This window comes from Monodon monoceros, unplaced genomic scaffold (genome assembly GCF_005190385.1).
Source record: "Monodon monoceros isolate NGI ecotype Baffin Bay Population unplaced genomic scaffold, NGI_Narwhal_1 Super_Scaffold_1, whole genome shotgun sequence".
Lineage (NCBI taxonomy): Eukaryota > Metazoa > Chordata > Mammalia > Artiodactyla > Monodontidae > Monodon > Monodon monoceros.
Window position 1 is genome coordinate 15118268 of NW_021703765.1, and position 18822 is coordinate 15137089.

At 45.7% G+C, this 18822-nt stretch overlaps 1 protein-coding gene and 1 long non-coding RNA gene across 2 annotated transcripts in view; both read left to right on the top strand.

Moving 5' to 3' along the window:
* CCBE1 (collagen and calcium binding EGF domains 1) overlaps positions 1 to 4391 on the top strand; it is a 238135-nt gene extending 233744 nt beyond the window's left edge. Inside the window, 1 exon segment of the mRNA XM_029232323.1 lies at positions 2075 to 4391. Coding sequence (XP_029088156.1) covers positions 2075 to 2308 — 234 coding nt within the window. The 3' untranslated portion in view covers positions 2309 to 4391.
* A 1510-nt stretch (positions 4392 to 5901) lies between these two features.
* LOC114900839 lies at positions 5902 to 16676 on the top strand. Its single transcript, XR_003794956.1, has 3 exons — positions 5902 to 7739; positions 9679 to 11511; positions 15346 to 16676. It is a non-coding gene; the product is annotated as an uncharacterized LOC114900839 (long non-coding RNA).
* Positions 16677 to 18822: the final 2146 nt, after the last annotated feature.

An 18822-nucleotide genomic window follows, 5' to 3' on the forward strand; every position in this document is an offset into this window, starting at 1 on the left:
GAAAATTCATTTCCTATTGTTGTTTCTATTATCATAGCTAATCTCTACTTGGAATGTCTTCTCTTAAGATTCAGAACCCCAGTATGTCGTGAGTCTGTTTCCAGGTATGTCTGACAACATCTGAAGGAGCTAGAAAAGAAATCTATGGGGTTAAGTCATAACTCTGAACGTTTAAGAATTTAGCCACCACTAGAACCCTAGCAGGTTGGATGACCATCCCCTCCAGAAAGCTCAGACGTGCTCAGCTACTCAGGACCATTGAGACAAAATTAGCTGGATTGGATGTATAGTGTCTGGGAGATTAAAAGTGAAAATTAATCGTATCCAAAAGCACAGATGATTCAAGCAACCCCATTGCTTGTGAAGAAGTCAGTGTCACTTCTGAAGAAAGACAAAGATCCTTGACCTTAGAGGTAGGAGGTGTGAGATGCCATCTCCACTCTTCCACCTGTTAGCTCTCTGATCACGGCCATGTCACTTAGCATCCATCTGTGGGTGTCCATCCCCTAATCTGTGCAATGCAGGTGGCATCTGAACTGCCACACCTCAGGTGATCATCCACTGATGGCAGAATGCTCTCCGTACAGCACTGAGTGCTTTGCAGAGTTACGTAAGCTGCTGTCCTGCTGCTTGCTAAGGTGGTGGCTTCAAAGCAGGGGTTGCAGAGGCTGATAAAGGTTGAAGTCCAGGGCTTCCCTGGTGGCGCAGTGGTTGAGAGTCCGCCTGCCGATGCAGGGGACACGGGTCCGTGCCCCGGTCCGGGAAGATCCCACATGCCGTGGAGGGGCTGGGCCCGTGAGCCATGGCCGCTGAGCCTGCGCGTCCGGAGCTTGTGCTCCGCAACGGGAGAGGCCACAACAGTGAGAGGCCCGCGTACCGCCAAAAAAAAAAAAAAAAAAAAAGATTGAAGCCCAGAACACTCATGTTCACACATTATTTTCCCATGTTCCACACAGCACTTCATAGAAATCAAGGCTTAGTAAATAGTTTATAATGACAAAAGGTGTTCAGTCAGTAGAGAATTAGGAAGCCTTCGTTTGGACCTTTCCTGGTCAATGAGGAATGGACGCCTTTACCATATACTGAACTTCGTTTAAATTACAGTTATAGGGCTTCCCTGGTGGCGCAGTGGTTAAGAATCCGCCTGCCAGTGCAGGGGACACGGGTTCGAGCCCTGGTCCAGGAAGATCCCACATGCCGCGGAGCAACTAAGCCCGGGTGCCACAACTACTGAGCCTGCACTCTAGAGCCCGTGAGCCACAACTACTGAGCCCACGTGCCACAACTACTGAAGCCCACGCGCCTAGAGCCCATGCTCCGCAACAAGAGAAGCCACCGCAATGAGAAGCCCGCGCACCGCAACGAAGTGTAGCCCCCGCCCGCCACAACTACAGAAAAGCCCACACGCGGCAACAAAGACCCAACACAGCCAAAGATAAAAATAAATAAATAAATTTATTTTTTTTAAAAATTGCAGTTATAGTCAACCATCCTTATAGACATTTTAGTAATTCCATTTTTAAAAAGATAACATTTAAAAATGTGTTATGCTACATGCCCTGTACATGCATTAACTCATTAAACCCTCACTTATGAAACCCTACAGAGTTAGGACTATTATTATCCCATTTTATGGATGGGAAACAGAAACCCAAATCAATTAAGTAACTTGCCCAGGGCAACACGGCTAGTAAGTGGCAGAGCTGAGGTTCAAACGCAACAGAACCCCAGCCTCTTGACCACTGCTCTCTGCCTTCGTTAAGTGTCTTCCAGGGTTCTTTGGAAAGTACCCTAGGAGGCTTATTCTCATATTCTGTCATTTTACCCGATTTGATAGAGCCTGGAGCTACGAGAGGTCAGCGTGTCACCATAGCTCATCCGGGAGCTGAAGGAATAGAAGGCAGAATCCCCCAGGCTGTTGTAGTCCTTATGTTTCGTCCCTTTGCGACACAGAGTTGACTTAAGTAGTTGCCAGCCAGCAGCAGGACAGCAGACGCCGGAGCCCACGGAAGCCATCAGTCGGCCAGGGGTTGGGTGTGTGGTGGTCTAGCTTTGACACCTCTCTCCTGCGCAGGGACCCCCTGGTTCTTTCGACTTCCTGTTGCTCATGCTGGCGGACATCCGCAACGACATCACCGAGCTGCAGGAAAAGGTGTTCGGGCACCGGACTGACTCTTCAGCAGAGGAGTTCCCGTTACCTCAGGAATTTTCCAGCTCTCCAGAGACCATGGACTTCGGCTCTGGAGATGACAACCCCAAAAGAACTGAGACAAGAGACTTGGGAACCCACAGAGACTTCTATCCTTAGCACACGCCGACATCTTCACGCCAAAGGAAGAGCGTGTTCGCCTGCAGTGGAATCATCCAGAGAACAGAACAGGCCACCACTGGAGACCTAGAAAAGATAACGTTCTTTTTTTCTTTTTTTTAAACTCTTTTCCTTTCTTCTCCGTACTTCCCTTATCCCAAACACTATTTTCAGGCTAGACATACTAAAGACAAGAGGGAGGAAATGATGGATTTACTTGCTTCCCCTGGAGAATCTGCAGTGGAACTTTTCTTTGACTTCCTTATTTTCCAGGGACTTCTGATTTCGGAATCAGGTACTCTCACAGTGTCTTAAAATTTGGCAGACTATCAAAAAGGGGGGAATGGCAAGGTGAGTTCTAAGAAAATGTGAGTTTACTTATTAAAAATAATAGATACGTGTCCAAAATAGACTACTACACCTCAGTGTCAAAGTTAAATTAAATGAATTAAATCAAATTAATTAAGTCAAATCAAAATTTTCAGTGAAAAGGGGGAGATGACAATGTATACTTATCTTGGTGGATAATCCTTTTTCCTTGTCAATCTAACAGATTTAAAATATTCTGTCCTCTTATCCAACCTTGTTTCCTAATTTTGATTAAGGAAAGGAGAGAAGGAGTGGAGATTAGAAAATACGGAGAAAAGTTACAGTCCCATATTGACTGTCCTATAAGCTGCCACATACTAACACTCAAGATGTGACAGTTAAGGGTTCATACCACGCTTGTCTATAACAATCCTGTTTGAAGAAGAAAATTACTGTAGCTGTAGGAATAAATTCCATCTTCAAGACAAAAAGTAAGTGAATGCAGTGCCCTGGTTCACGTTAGCACAGCGGGCTCCTGGTTTGCCAGGACGATTTAAAGCTATCTGATCGAATGAGTGAGCTTGCTTAGATTATTTGTTAAACAAAGGTAACTGACCCTCAGGGAGAGGTGCTGAATTCCCTGGCTGTGACCGGGTGCCCGCCAGGTGCCATTAGGCTGTGATCCAGGTTGAGTCGTCGGTGTTCAGTGGTGCTCAGGCTGGAAGAGGCTGCCTGCTCGGGTTGTTGGCCATGGGGCAGAAGAACCTTGGGCAGGGGACCTGCTGCGTCACAGAGGCAGGTAAATTTGCTGTCTGTAGGAATTAGAAGCCCTTGTCAGGGGCCAGCCAAGCTTGCCAGCGTGTTGAGACTAACACATGATTGAAAGGTCTCTTGGATGAGGGAGGGGCAAAACAACAGTTTTCCTCATTTGCTAAAAACTTCCTCCCGGCTTTTCCTTAATTTTCCATAATTTAGTCCTAGTTGCAGGTCTTCTTGATTTCCCTTCCTCGGCAAACACAGGAAGCAGCTGGCAAAGTATATTCCCAAACCTCCCCTGGAGTCAGTGCTTGCTCTTACACTTCTGGGTCCCAGAAGGACACACATTCCGGAAAAGGCTTTTTTCTCTGGAACCACAGGAGCACGAGTGCTCAGGGGAGGGGCAGGAACATCTGCCACTTTGTAATATTGTTGGGGAACCTCTTGGTTTTAATGGGCAGCTTACAGGCTCCTTCAGGTTCACTTTGTGGCTTTGTCGTTTGACACCCAGAATGACGTTTCATCGACCTGTTCAGGAGACCTTTGCACTTATATTAAGCTTCACAAAGGACCACTGTTACAACTTTTCTTTGCTCATGTTCCCATTTCCCACCCTGCAGTGTCCCCATGACTTTCTGGGCGGTTTGTGTTTAGTTTTCTTTTTCCATCTCCTTTTAGCCTACATCATTTCACTCTCCTGGGAGAGCTTGTTTAAAGACAACCACCGTGGCTGTTTATATTGCCACTTTTCAATCTTTCTTCAGAACAATAGGAAGGGCTTGTGTTTGCAAATCTCAAGTGACACCAGCCTTCCTTCTCTCCTCCCCATCCTGTTAGAGACACAGGGCTCCAGTCAGCCAGCCGGTGGCTGAGTTTTTCACCAACACTTGACTCCGCTGGTTTCTTACTCACGCAAAGTCACCTGGTATATATATTTAACGTTTGCCTGCTTGTGGGACGCGGTACTTAAAGTGTGTGGATGGATGAATGCTAAAAAAAAAAAAAAAAAAAAAAAAAATCATGCACAGGCTCTATGAGAAATGATGAGGTTCATCTTTGATTTTTTTTTAATGAAGAATTTAATTACCTTTTTAACCATGAACTGTATGTAGAAATAGAATTTTCTTCTCTGTTGTTGGGTACTCATAAAATGCAACGAAATTGCGTGTTTAGCCAGAGGCTAGAGTAATATATGAACAGAATGAATGGAAGGTGGTAATATCTGGGATTTGTGAGACGATTCTGGATAAGATTTTCTAACAAAACACACAGTAACCTGTATTTTATCATCTCAGTCTGCTGGATCAGGTCAACTTATACAATAATTATTTATCCTCAGATTTTCAAAACTTGGACTGCTACCATAGGACTAAATATGTACTCTGTATTCCCAAATTATATTTTTCAAAGATAAGACATAATAAGGCATTGTTATTCCTAATGTGTCTTTTAGCTATGGGTGGAAAACCAAAGCTTCACTGTCTAAACAGGACTTCCGCTTAGAACCTAATGGAAAAGGCTTTTGGGGGTAGGGGGCATAAAATTTGCTACTTTTGGTAATCCACTTCATGTGTCATGGGGAAGAAAGGTCTTTGTACACGCCTCAATTCTTTCCCAGAAATGCTGACTTCAGTTTTTTGCACCCTGATAACTAGAACTTAGAATAGGACTTCATAGATTGCTTCTGTTTCGGAAAGCGATGGGCATAAAACTCTCCAGTTCAAAATAGTGCAAGGAGGGGATACATTTTAGTTTAAGAAAATCCTCCTCCCTTTCCAATTCCACAGGGAGAAATTATAAGCTTTATGATGCCAAAGCCTATGGGGATACAAAGGGAATGCTGTCTTGTCTCTCCTTCTGTATTAATTCTAACACCTGCCACAGAATGAATTGGTCAACTAAAGTCATTTCTACCGTATAAACTCAGGCAAGTGTGTTCCTAGCCAAACAGGTAAATAACAAATGCACATTGGCATCCAGGGGTCGGGGCTTTGTTACTCCACCAGATGCCAGGTGAAGGGCCCCCTGGTTCTGGCCATGCTCCCTTTCTAGGGTTCATACTACTGTCGGCCTCGTGAGGCCTGCTGCCAGGAGTGCAGGGGGAGGATCTTCTTCGTGACTAGACACCAGGCATCTCCTTGGGGTGATAGCAAATCCCTCCTCATACTTCGAGTGTCCCTCGCCCTCTCCCCACTCCAGCCTGTCACAGAGCAGCAGTATCACCTTAACATCTTTCAGATAACCTTTCCTGAAAAGGAAATTCATTTGCAGGAATCCAGGCCAAACAACTAGAAGAACAGAGCCATCTGAAGTTATTAATAGGGGCTTCCCTGGTGGCACAGTGGTTGAGAGTCCGCCTGCCGATGCAGGGGACACGGGTTCGTGCCCCGGTCCGGGAAGATCCCACATGCCGTGGAGCGGCTGAGCCCGTGAGCCATGGCCGCCGAGTCTGCGCGTCCGGAGCCTGTGCTCCACGACGGGAGAGGCCACAACAGTGAGAGGCCCGCGTACCGCAAAAAAAAAAAAAAAAAAAAAAAAAAGCATAAAGTTATTAATGATGAGTTCAGGAAATAGATGAAATTTGTCCTGGCACCATCAGCATGTATGTTTCACAACAAATCAAAAAATAATTTTCCATTTGAGGAAAAAACACAAACATGGCCGTAATTGTTAACACATAAAACCTTGGACTTCACGTGCTCCTGCAACAAATATTACTGCTTTAGGGATATCATAGGAAAAAGACCCTTTTACACATCCCCCAGGGGCCTCAGCGTTCTTTATGAGATCCCCAAAGCAAGCACCCTGGGGAATTCCATGTGTGTCGTGACTCTGTTTTTATTTCCAGTGGCTAGTCATATACTTCAGTAGCTATGTTCGTTATTTATAACAGGTCCATATAACAGTTGAGCTAGTATTCAGTTATGGATGTGATGCTATGAAATACTTTTGATGAGATTATATATGCCTAATAACAAAGTTATTTTTCTTATGTGGTTGTACTGTGCTTTATCCTGATGCTCAGTCCTGAAGGAGCAGTCTGTTTATCAGATGGACACGAGGTGATGGAGAGACATGTTTCCCTGAGGAGCCGGAATCTGCCTTCCGAGTGGGCCACCTCCTGGGGGAGTGTGGTCCCAACATTTGAGTCTGAGTCATGGTCTGAGGGCCCAGCTTCCACTGAAGCTGAGTCTCAGAGGCCCACATCCCCAGATTGGGGGGGGGGGATCCTCTGGGACCCCCGTGGTGGGGTTTTCAAACGAGAAACTTTCTGGGGATCGTTGGAGATGCCTTAGCGGGAGGCTTGTGAGGGTTCCACACCTGCCACAACTCCCACTGCCCCGTGAACAACTCAGCCTTCAGTTGGATTTGGATTGGGATTCCACATAAGTTTTCCTTTGGAAGGAAAAAAGTTGACTACCTAAAAAAAGAGGTTACAGTAGAGTTGGGGGAGAGAAAGAAAGCCCCATGAGTTGGTAGCTAAGGTTCCCTTATGCGAAGGTTAAGAGGAGGGGAATTTTCATCAATTGGGCCACACGGGAGATGCAGTTATGTAATGAAACGGGAGGTTACTTCTAAGAGATGTACAGCACTCTTCGGCAGGGTGACTTTAGCATCCCAATCTGTTAATCTGTGTTTACACATCTCACTTCCCTGTAGCAAATAGTTATCGAATGCTTGCTGTCAGCTGCACACCGCGCTTTGCGCAGCAGACACAGGGAAGCAAAAAGTCATAATCCCCATCCTCCTGGGGATTTTTGGCAAAACAGACACGGATCCTTCCAGGCAAAATAAATGAATTCCGTAAATATGCAATTACAAACTGTGATCAGTGCTATGAATGAAAAGTATCGCAGGAGCCAGTACCAGCTTGTGCCAGTAGGAACCGCCCTTCAGTCCCGTGCCCTTCTTCCCAAAATCACACACACACAGCACCCAAGAGCATTCACGCCAGAGCCCCACGAGAGCTCTAGCCCTGGCAGAGAAAAGCTTTCATCCTCTGGATGAAACAGCAGCCGATGGAAATCTACAAGACCCCTTCATATATGATATTTCTTAATTGAAAAAGGAGCTTACTGAACCAAAAGCTGGGTGATTGCCTCTGGATGTCCCATTTGTGCAGTTGGCTGGTAACCTCATGTGCTCCCGTCTTGATTCCCAGCACAGTTTGAGGCTTGTTTCCTCCCAACCAGGACACTGAAGTTTTGAAAAAACTGGCTGCTTTTGGACCACCCCCAGCTCCTGTGCAGACTCTCACCACCTGCTCACATCTAGATGCAAGGTTACCCGGTGGCCAAGTGGAAACCTGCGCTCAGCTGCTGGGTGCTCCACACAAAACAGTGAGGGGCTCTGGGGACAGCTGCAGGTGAGTTGCAGGGTTCTGGGGAACTGATAGAGATGTGAGGAAGAGGGGTGTGTCCATTTCCTGGGGCTGCTGGAGCAAAGTACCACAACTGGGGACTTAAACAACAGAAATATGTTTTCTTGCAGTTCTGGAAGCTGGAAGTCCAGTGGGTGTCAGAAGGGTGGGCAACCTACTGGAGGCCCTGAGGGAAAGCCATCCCATGCCTCTCTCCGAGAGTTTCTGGTAGTTGCTGGCAATCCTGGATGCTACATGCCTCTGACGTCACACGCCATTCTCCCTCCGTGTCTCTGTGTCCCTGTGCCTTCCCATGGCATCCTCCTTTCCGTGTGTTCTGTGTCTCTGTTTTCTCTTCTTATAAAGACACTACTTACTGCATGAGGACCTACCCTAATCCATTATGACCTCATCTCAATTTAATTATATCTGCAAAGACCCTATTTCCACAAAGATCACATTGAGAGGTACTAGGTAGACATGAATTTTGGGAGGACACCATTCAACCCAGTACAAGAAGAAAATGTTCTCCCCAGCCATTGACTCTTGTCACCTGACTTATTTCCTTTAATAGCATTTTTTCCAATGTGAAATTCTTACTGGCTCCCTTCATTCAAGACAAGTTTATTGAGGGCCAAGGATAGAGCAGTGATAGTACAAAGTCTCTGCTGTCATGGAGTTTGTCTCTTGGTCCAGGAAGACAAACAGATCTATGTTTTAGGGTTCTCCAGAGAAACAGAACCAATAGGATATATATATATGTGGGTGGTTGGATGGATGGATATAGATGTGTGTGTATGTATGTACACAAACAGAAAGACTTAAGGAATTGGCTCATGTGATTGTAGAGGCTGTCAAGCCTTAAAACTGCAGGGTAGGCTAGCATCCTGGAGCCCCAGGGAAGAGCTGATGTTGCTGTTTGACTCCAAAGGCAGACTCCTGACAGAATTCCCTCTTCAGGGTCAGTGTTTTTCTATTAAGGCCTTTGATTGGATGAGGCCCACCCACATTACAGAGGGCAATCTGCTTTATGCAAAGTCTACTGATTTAAATGCTAATCTCATCTTAAAAAATGCCTTCATAGAAACATCTAGAATCACGTTTGCTCACATATCTGGATACTGACACCAAATACTGGGCCTAGCCAAGTTGACACATAAGCCATTATAAGCCATTATAATATAAGCCATTATAATATGTATCAGTATTAAAAAGAACTATGGGGGGAAATTAAGGGTAGAGGAATAGAGTGCTGGAGGGTGTCTATTTTAGGTGGGATCTTCTGGAAAGACCTCACCGACAAAGGGGTTGTGAGCAGAGACCTGAATGAAGGGAGAGGTGAGCCATGTGGAGATCCTGGGGGAGAACGATCCACACAAGACCCTGAGGAGGACCTGCTTGGGGTGCTCAAAAAGTAGCAAGGGGTCAATGTGGCTGGAAATGAATAAGCAAGGTCGGGGGGCAGGGGGGAGGAGTGGTAGGAAACGCCTTGGAGAGGCAGCCAGAGCCCAAGTAGAGCCTTAGGACTTTGCATTCCCTTCTGGGCCCGTGGAGGGTCTTTGAAGGGGCGAGGGTGGAAGCAGGGGAACCCATTGGGAGACTATTGAAGCAAGTTCCTTGTTCTTTGACTGTCTCCCTCTGTGAGAACTTGCTGCTTGTCTGGTGTCTGCTTCCTTGCTAGACTAGAACCTCAGCGGGCAGGAACTTTCTGTTTCTCTCTGCTGTATTCCCAGCATCTGCCACTGTGCCCAGCGTACAGCAACATTTTATAGCGTATTTGATAGAATTGCACATTTAGCCTTCCCCAAACCCTATTAGGTAGGTACTTTTATTAGCCTTAATATAGAGAGGGGTAAAATAGCTTGCCCAGGGTCACACAGCTAAAGCAGTTGTAACAGAGCCGTATTTCAAAACACATTAATTCACCATCTGATTAATCCTGTAGGATACATATAACTCAGCCACCCAGCCCACATTCTCCCCCGACGTTGGAATCGAGCGCGACTTCACAGAATGGGCTTCCATGGTGCAGGAGACCAGGATCACCATTTGCTTCCACCATGCAATTTCCTGATCTATAAAGAATTAACCTTTCTGACCTTCTGATATGAGGTGACTGGCAAGTGTACACAGACTATTAACATATATTCTCAAGGTAATGAAGAAAGAATTACAAAACAATTATAGTGACTATTATGTAGTGTTGGATATGGCCCAAAGATAACTGGGAGTCAAGACTCAAAAAGAAATACAATAGATTAAATAACACATTATCTAATAGAAGGAAACATGCTGTTTTCAGGAAAGATTTTTTTTTCTAGAAGGAATATATCAAATGAGTCTTTATCACTGACCTACATACAAAACCATTTCTTTATAAAGCTTCATGGTGAACGTGAGGGAGCCTAAGAAAGCATGTTTTCATTCAGCTGTCAGAGGGGTTAATTTCATGCTGCAGGTATATGTCTGATGGGTGAACTTAAGGAAAGGGTAAAGCTTAGACTGCCTTGAGGAGTAACCAACCAGATCATAAGATCAGCAGCTTTCATGGGACTTCCCTGGTGGCGCAGTGGTTAAGAATCCGCCTGCCAATGCAGGGGACACGTGTTTGAGCCCTGGTCCAGGAAGATCCCACATGCCACGGAGCAACTAAGCCCGTGCGCCACAACTACTGAACCTGCGCTCTAGAGCCCGCGAGCCACAACTACTGAAGCCCGTGCGCCTAGAGCCCGTGCTCTGCAACAAGAGAAGCCACTGCAATGAGAAGCCCGCACACCACAACGAAGAGCAGACCCCGTTCACTGCAACTAGAGAAAGCCTGCGGGCAGCAACGAAGACCCAACACAGCCAAAAATAAATTTTAAAAAAAGGATCAGCTTTCAAATGTTTTGACATTGACCCACTGGAAAAATACACATTTTACACACTGACCCAACATTTAAAATAATTGAAACAAATTTCACAAGATTTACCCCTACTACGTATGATGCGCTCATATGTTCCATGATTGCATTTTTTTTAAAATCCTAGTCGCAAGCACTGAATTGATTTCATGACTTACTAACGAGTGGCAGCCCACAGTTTGAAAACCACTTGCTTAGACCACTTGCTTCTCAGAGTTTGTTGTGCATATGGACCAGCGGGGGGACTTTACAAAAGTGAAGATTCTGATCCAGTGGTTATGGCGAAGGTGGGGTCTGAGATTTGCATTCTCACAAGTTCCCAGGTGATGTCACCCCTGCAGCTCCGTGAACCACACTGTGAGTGGCAAAGACCCATCTGCAACACAGGAGTATCTGCTCTGTGCTTTAGATGGGAGCAGGAGAGAATCCGATTAATTTAGGACTCTGACAAAAAGTCAGGAATGCACATATGGCTATTATATCTCAATAACGTAATCCCTTGTGCCTGCTACTGTGTTAAAGAAAACATGGCTTCCCTGGGAGATGGCACATCCTAAGATACCGTCAAATAAAACTTACGTCGCCATTAACGTTTTATGAGTAATCAAGTTGAAAGCCAGCTGAAGGGGAAAGAAAATGTCTGGAGGGGAAACGGAGACCCTGGTGGGGAAACAGGAGGGTGGCAAACACAAGCTTTGTGCAGGTTGCTGTTATCTGGGAGGCTGGTTCCCAGAGATGGGAGGACAGAAATGAAGTCCACGCAGCCGGTCGACTCTGCTGAGCTGGATTCGCCTCCTGTTCCCACGCGGTGTGGTGTCTTCACCAGCATTCCCAGGCAAGTCAGGGACTCCAGATTCTCGTCCGTTTCTGGCAAGGTGACAACTTATGTTTTGAATTCTAACTTCTTCAGTCTCTTTTCTGTGGCTTTTTATCCCCTTCTGTCTCTAACCTCACTGCCAACCGCACTGGGAGTGGAAGCTGGGTGGGGAAATGATTAAGCCAGAAGGAAAGTTGTATCTATGGAGTCATGTTTTGTTTTATAAATAGTTTTTATGATATATAAGGATGGCACTGTTTCCAAAGTCAAGTGTTGTTAGTGTATCTATGGAGTCGTGTTTTGTTTTATAAATAGTTTCTATGATATATAAGGATGGAACTGTTTCCAAAGTCAAGTTTCATTGGTTTTGTTTGGTTTTTTAACTGTAACCCATGGGTGTTCTTGGCGCCCACTGCTTTGTCTGCCCCAGCTCCCCCAGAAACACAGTAATTAACTTGGATCTGCCCTGAGTCAGCTCGGAGACAGCTGTCGACCTTGTTACCCCCAGAATTCTGGAGGTAATGCACAGCGTCTTGCTAGTCTGCCATCACGCCATGTAATTGAAAGACCACGTCACGTAGAATACGCCTCCCCTGTACCAACAGCATCATTTATTTACAATTCAGTAAAAGTCTCAGCCCAAACCAGCAAAACCATCTATATGATTGTGGAGAGCCATATGTGGGTAATTTGCTTTCTGACAAAAATCTGGAGAGGAGAAAGGTGCCACAAATTGAATTAGGTTCAGATTGTTCAGAAAGGAAATAACAGCTGGAAAACATTTCAAACAGAGATCCCTTCGAAGAGCCTTCCAAGGACAGCCGCCAAGTACATTTTTCTTTCCAGGCTTATTCTATGTGCTGTTGGCTGCTGAGGTCCATGCCACCAGCCAGATTGACACACGCTTTATATATAAATATTCACACCATGTGCGATGAGAGCCTTTGGATTGACAGGATTTGATTTGAGTGTTCCAAATAAGAGAAAGTGGCCCCAGGGAATTGGCTTTCCCAGCTAGAGGGGCATCCTTCTGCCAAGGATCAAATCCACGGTCAGTGTAAGAGAGCACCTTCTCTGAGCAAGGCTCTGTTGAGTTATCAACACTCACTTTGTTCTGATTACTGGACTTGGAGTTCCACTTGGTGGCCTGTCCATGGTCAGACGGGACTGAAGGACTGCAGCTATGCTCCTTCCCGACACCCACTTTGCAGAGAGGTACATGGGCATCCCTCCCTCGGGCAGTTCAGTCTCACTCTTGTCTTTTACTTGATTCCCAAAGTCTCCAGTGAGACCAGAGAATCTGGTTACTATTCTCAGGGGAGAGTTGCCCTGGGTGGCCTCAGGGCTAAGGGGTGAAGGTGGATCCTGGATGCATGGTGGGGACCTCAGAGGAGTGAAGGACCACCCTCTGGGGGAATGGGGAAGCTGCAACCGACAACCCCAAATACCAAGCGTCCCCACTCCCCCCCACCCCCGTCCCCGCCCCCTGCCATGAGTCTGCCTCAAGTCTGAAATTCTCACCACTAACTTCCCTTCTTAGGGACCGTCCACTCAGGTTACCGCTTTCAAGAGCTGGTTTATCCATAAACCAGCAGGTACATGGAAAACTTAGTTACCTGACTCTATATTAAGACCCAAACAGAAAACAATTTTGACGGAATTTGTGATATATAATGAGGAGGGAGAGACAGAACCAATCTCAGAGCTAAACTCCAGTATGGCTAGTTCCAGGGCAAGAGGGAGGATTACAAGAGAATCCAAGACAGCAACCCATGAGCTTTGTTATCTCAAACGCACCTCTCTTCCAGTTCAATGAATGTTCTCTCCACTTACGCATCATTGTGAATTGGGAGGCTTCTGAGTCACTTCCATTGGTAGCTGGGTGACCCCCGTGTCACAGTAGGGGAACAGGAAGGAATGAGTTCAGCCTCACTTGCAACAATTCGGATCAGGGCTGTATCCGGGTCAGAGCTGTGCCAGGGGCTTCTCCACCTCCCACTCTCTGCTGTCTTGAAAGACCGGGTCCTTGCTTTCTCCCAGGCACTATTAGTAGGCAGTCATGCCAATCTGTTTCCTACCCTTCATCATAAACTTTTTGAGGACAGGAATTGACCATCTTCATAGCTTCCGGGGAACCTAGAACAGTATTTGACGCACACACATTAAGAGTTCAGAAAATGTTAGGTAGCAACCAGTTGTTAAGGATACAGTCACGAGTGGCCCCCAGTTACTTCCATGCATTCAACTATTCAACAAATAATGCATCGACTGCGCTCTGTGTGCCATGCACCGTGGTGAGCACTGGATATATAATCGATATCAAGACCAGCTCTGGTCCCCTGTCTTTATGGGGTGGTGTAGTCTAGTGAATGAAATCACCGGCCTGTGTGGATACATACTGAAGCCCCGTCACCTTTTTAATTTTTGTACAAAATTTTCCCAAGGATCTTTACAATTCGAAACTGGATTCTTCATTCTAGACACCACCACCTGCTCTCGCCCATTTTATAGAAGAGCAACCACACTGGCAACAGGACAAGGCCTGTCACATGCTTCTCCTGCTGCTTCCTCTTGCACACTAAGTGTGTGTTTACAGATGGCTTTAACAAGCTGCAAAGCCTGCTCAGGACGTGGAATTTTCCTTTTGAACCAAGATTGTGCTTTGACCTAAAGCTGAGGTCAAAATGCACTAAGAACCCTCACACTCAAAGTGAGCATCTTCTAACAGGCAGTAGCCGCCTCCCCACAGGGCTTGCAGCTCCCATGCAGGACGATGCCTCTCCCTCTGCCTCCCACACACCCCCAACTGCGGGAGAAGAGGGCTGGAGAGAGGGAGGCGTAGACAGACTTGCAGAGAATATGGTGTTCTTGATGCCGAGTTACTCCCTACCCGTGGGGGCCAGGAGGGGAGTTTCCCATCCCTAATGTCAAGTGAAAGGGAGTTCTAAGAGGCTCACCCCTAACAAGGTAGGTGCTTCTAAAATGTACGAGGGCAGCTGTTCTCTGGTTAGAGATGTGCTGAGCTGCAGAGCTCAGGGGCCTGCGCTGTTCCTGCCACTCAAGCAAGGCCCAGCACACGCATTCATGGGAGGATGCTCTAGGAGGCTAGGGGTAGGGTTTGCTTTCCTTTTCCATCTACACCTCCAACCACCATGGAGAAGAAGAGAGGGGGTGCTTGGCATGGGTGCCTTGAAGAGAGGAGATGTATTTATACATAGAGATGCCTCACCTGCTGGTGGGAGGAGCCTCTCCCACAGAGCTTGAAGGCACCCTGGTTTCTTGTTCCTGGGAAGAAGACGGGGATGCTCCAGTCACCCTCCGCTTGCATGTGAAGGAGCTCAGAGGTGAGAAGACGAGTAGGAACCCAGTAGCAGGGTCCCCTCCCCGCTCTGACACGTGACAGTGACAGAGAGCCAGCCCTCACACCTCCTGCCTGGCTCCAAGCCTCCAGGAGCTTGAATTAGTGGAGACAGGGTGTGGAGGAACCTCAGAACCAAATCCCTGCTCCCCTCCAAGACGCCGGGCCCACAGCCCCGGCCTCCACTGGAGTTGGGGAGGAGGGAAGAGCCAAGCTTTAAGTCAAGTTCAAGTTTAAAGTGTTTTAAATGAACAGGGCTTGGTCTTAAACCCTAAAACTGATGAGAAAGTTAGAATTTGGTCAAGATTTTGTGAAAAGAGCCACAACCAAAAAAAGGGGGGGGGCGGAGGGGATTCAACAAAAGTTAAAAAAACACTTTCTATCCCTAATAAATTTAGACTTTTCAACAAACCAGTTACAGATGAGATGCATTTTTTTAATTAGTACTTTCAAGTTCACTTTATAGCTACTTCCTTGGGGTGCTACTTCAGTTATTGCAATTAGGCATGGAGATCACCTGTTTTTATCTTTTAGGTATGCATGGGTCCAATCACCGTCCAAAGCAAGTGCCGGAGAAACTGTAGATCTGAAAAAGTAGACATGTTCCTTCATCTTCGTGAGATGCAGCATCCTATCGCCATTAGCACCGTCCATCAGAACTCTGGGCTCTGTTTACTGAAGAGAGATGTCTTTGCTGTAACCATTCTGGTATTTCACAACTAACATTGCCCGGGGGATGCATGTGAGGAAATCCAGACATAGGCAGAGATTTCTTTCGAATGCCAGGAGAAGTGAAAAATGGAAGATGTGCATGGCAAACCCAATGTTGAGGTCATTAGGTTTCAAAACAGGAGGGAGAAACACATGCACGTGTGGATTTGCCTGCAAAGATTCTCAATTCTTGGACCTCGGGCCCATAGTTGAGATTATGCTGTTGGCATCAGGGATGTCCAAATATCTCCGTAATTATTCTTGACTGAGTTGACTCACTTTGGGGGAAGGTGGATGGCGGGGTGGGAAAGAGAAAAAAATTATTTTCTGGCCAGGTTTATCCAATTCTCCTTTGTGAATTTGTGGAGGTCAGTCAGTGACACCATTAAAATATTTAATGTATGTTTCATGATTTTTAAAATCTTTTTTAAAAAATTACTTCAAATATTATGATGTCTGTTATATGATAGCTGTAAATAATCCCATGGGGTAGAGAGACTATAGATAAAAGAAGCTTGTCCATGGGTTGATAATTGTGAAAGCTGAGTGGTGGGTACATAGGTGTTCATTATAATATTCCCTCTACTTTTGTATGTTTGAACATAAAAAATGTCTGTAATAAGACGTCTTTCAAAATTGCATGAAGATTTAATAGCTTAAAAAAAATCATTTGCTGGTTATCCAATGGAAGCATTATCTAGCCTAAGGTAGCGAACACAGTGCAGTGCCCACCTGAGCTGCAGGCGCCTGTCACTTGAGGGGAAGCTCTGAGCCTCCTTTCCAGAAGAGTCCCCACTTTACAGAATTGGCTCTGTCCTGGAGAAATCAGAGCCATACACTTGGTGTGAAAAGAAATCCCATGTCTCTGTTTCTTATTCTTTGTTTTTCTTCCTTACATAATGAGCCCGATATCTACGGAAGAAGCGGAGGTGTACACCCTTCACTGCCACTTCTGGGCAATGTTTTTCCTCTAAAAATTTCCAGTGGACTCATCTATTTATTTGGGGATTTGTCACAGTCATTTCTTGACCATCCCCATGGCCAGAGGCAAAAACTCTAGGACTAGGTTTGGTCCCTAATGGAAAGAATTTTTCTAAGCCTCAATAAAGCTCAAAAGTCTTTAAAGGGAATTTGCCTCAGGCTCCTTTCCACACCACCGGGCCTCACAAATTTGTCCCAGCTTCTCTCCACTACCTCTGGCCCCGGACAAAAGGGACATGGGTAGAGTGGGACTCTGGGTCTCATGGGAAGAGTTTCCAAAGATTTTCCTTTTTTTTCCTGTCTAATTGGTCAATTTAGTAAATTCTAATTCTAAATGAATTGGAAACTTTGATTTTCTGTAAACAAATACAGCACCTGCCATGGGGGACTCTGCTGTTGATGGTTACCCAGCAATTCTTCCTCTTTCTCGTAACAAAATCTGTCTTTCCTTTGGAGAACCCATTCATATGGCTGGGGTATGGCTGACCCCACTTTCACCACAGAGGTGGACACACATATAATCCCTGCTACCAGGCAGTGCCTAGAACGCAGTAGGGGAATAGTGATTAATTGGATAGATGGATGAGACTTTCGGTTGTTAGTGACTGATTCATTAGTAAATACGTTTCCCAGCAGTTCTCATACCTTTTTTAATCTCAGCACCATTTTATATTTTTAAATACTACTGAGGACCCCAAAGAGCTACCATTTATGGCAGCAAGTTATCTTCTCTGCCATATGGAGAAAGCCCACCTGAGAATGAAGCCAACATAGAGGAATGCAGAGCTGAGAGAGAGAGAGAGAGAGAGAGAAAAACCAAACAACGTGATTTGAAGACCTGGAAAATGCCCAAAGAAAGACCTACCCCGGCATTTTTCAGTTAAGTGAGCCAGTAATTTCCCTTGTCGCCTGAAGTACTTTACACTGTATTCCTGTTGGAGTTGTTGGTTGCTGCAGGATGACTTAGGCTGGATAGTTCCGATTCTTTACTGTGCACATCCTCCCAGGTCTGAGTGATCATTAAACAGTGGGTCCATATGGTCGTGACGACAGTTAAGCAGAGTATCTAGAACCTCTCACATGAGCTAACTGCCATAGAAATTTGAGAGATTTGTGAGACGTAATATTTATGAGACCTAATGGTCTAGGGAAATGGCTTTAGTAGTGGTTAGTATATACCCCAGCAGCATTTTAAGGATGGACAGCCTCAGGGACAGTGTGATGATGCTAATCTACGTGAAAGTCCACAAGGCCTCAACATTAAGAGTTGTTTGGGGACTTAAAGCACAAAGATGGGAGCTTTTGAGCAGATCTGCCCCAATTTCCTAGAATACACTTGATGGTGTTTGGAACCCATGCCAAACTCATGATCACATCTATGATCCAGCAGAGACTGCTTTGCTTCCATGCTGACAGAAAGAACCATAACAGTGTGCCCTTTTCCAGGGAATCAGAAAATGACTCTTGCAGCCTCAGAGAAGTCTCCAAAGTGAGTTGCGTGGAATAATGTAAAGAATTAATGAGCCAATTTTGAACTTGCTCACCACCCCAAAAGACCCACATGATTCCTTTGGTTGGTAAATCTAATAAGAAGTGAGAAAGACAGAGAGGTAAGTCTGTCAGCAGAACTGGCCCAAAAAACTCAGGTAAGAGGCTCTGGGATATACCTGGGAAGCCAGAAGCGATATAGGTGTGACGTACAGCCCTTAAAATTGGACCTGTGAGGCAGAAACTACTAACTGTCCTTCACCTTCTCCCTTAGTAATAAAACTCCTGGTTTTTAGCTGGGGCTTGTGACCATCCAAAATCAAGACTACCTTTCCCAGCCTCCCTGGCAACTAGAGATGTTATGTGACAAGGTACCAGTCAATGAATATAAGCAAACTTTTATGTTTAATTTCTGGAAGGTGTCCTTAAAGGAAGGAGACAGTCTCTTTTCCTCCTTCCTGCTGGCTGGGGTTCAGATGTAATGTTGAGGAGTTAAGCAGCATTTTATACTGTGAATTGGACCATGAAGGAGGGTAAAGCAGAAAGAAAATGGAGCCAGGGTCCCTGATGATCATGGAGCCATTACACTAATCCTTGGCAGCCCACCTCTGGCCTTGTGTGCAAGGGAAACGTGAACTGCCATCTCTATTAACCACTGGAATTACTGATACTTGTTAGTTTTTCGTAATGTGCAGTCAAACAATCTGATATGATAAAAAAAAAAACCCTCAACAGACAAATTCTCTGCCAGTGAAAATTAGCAAAACCTCAAACCCAATTAGAAGACCCTCCAAAACTTCCTCAGGTCAGCGATGGACAACAGTCATCCAG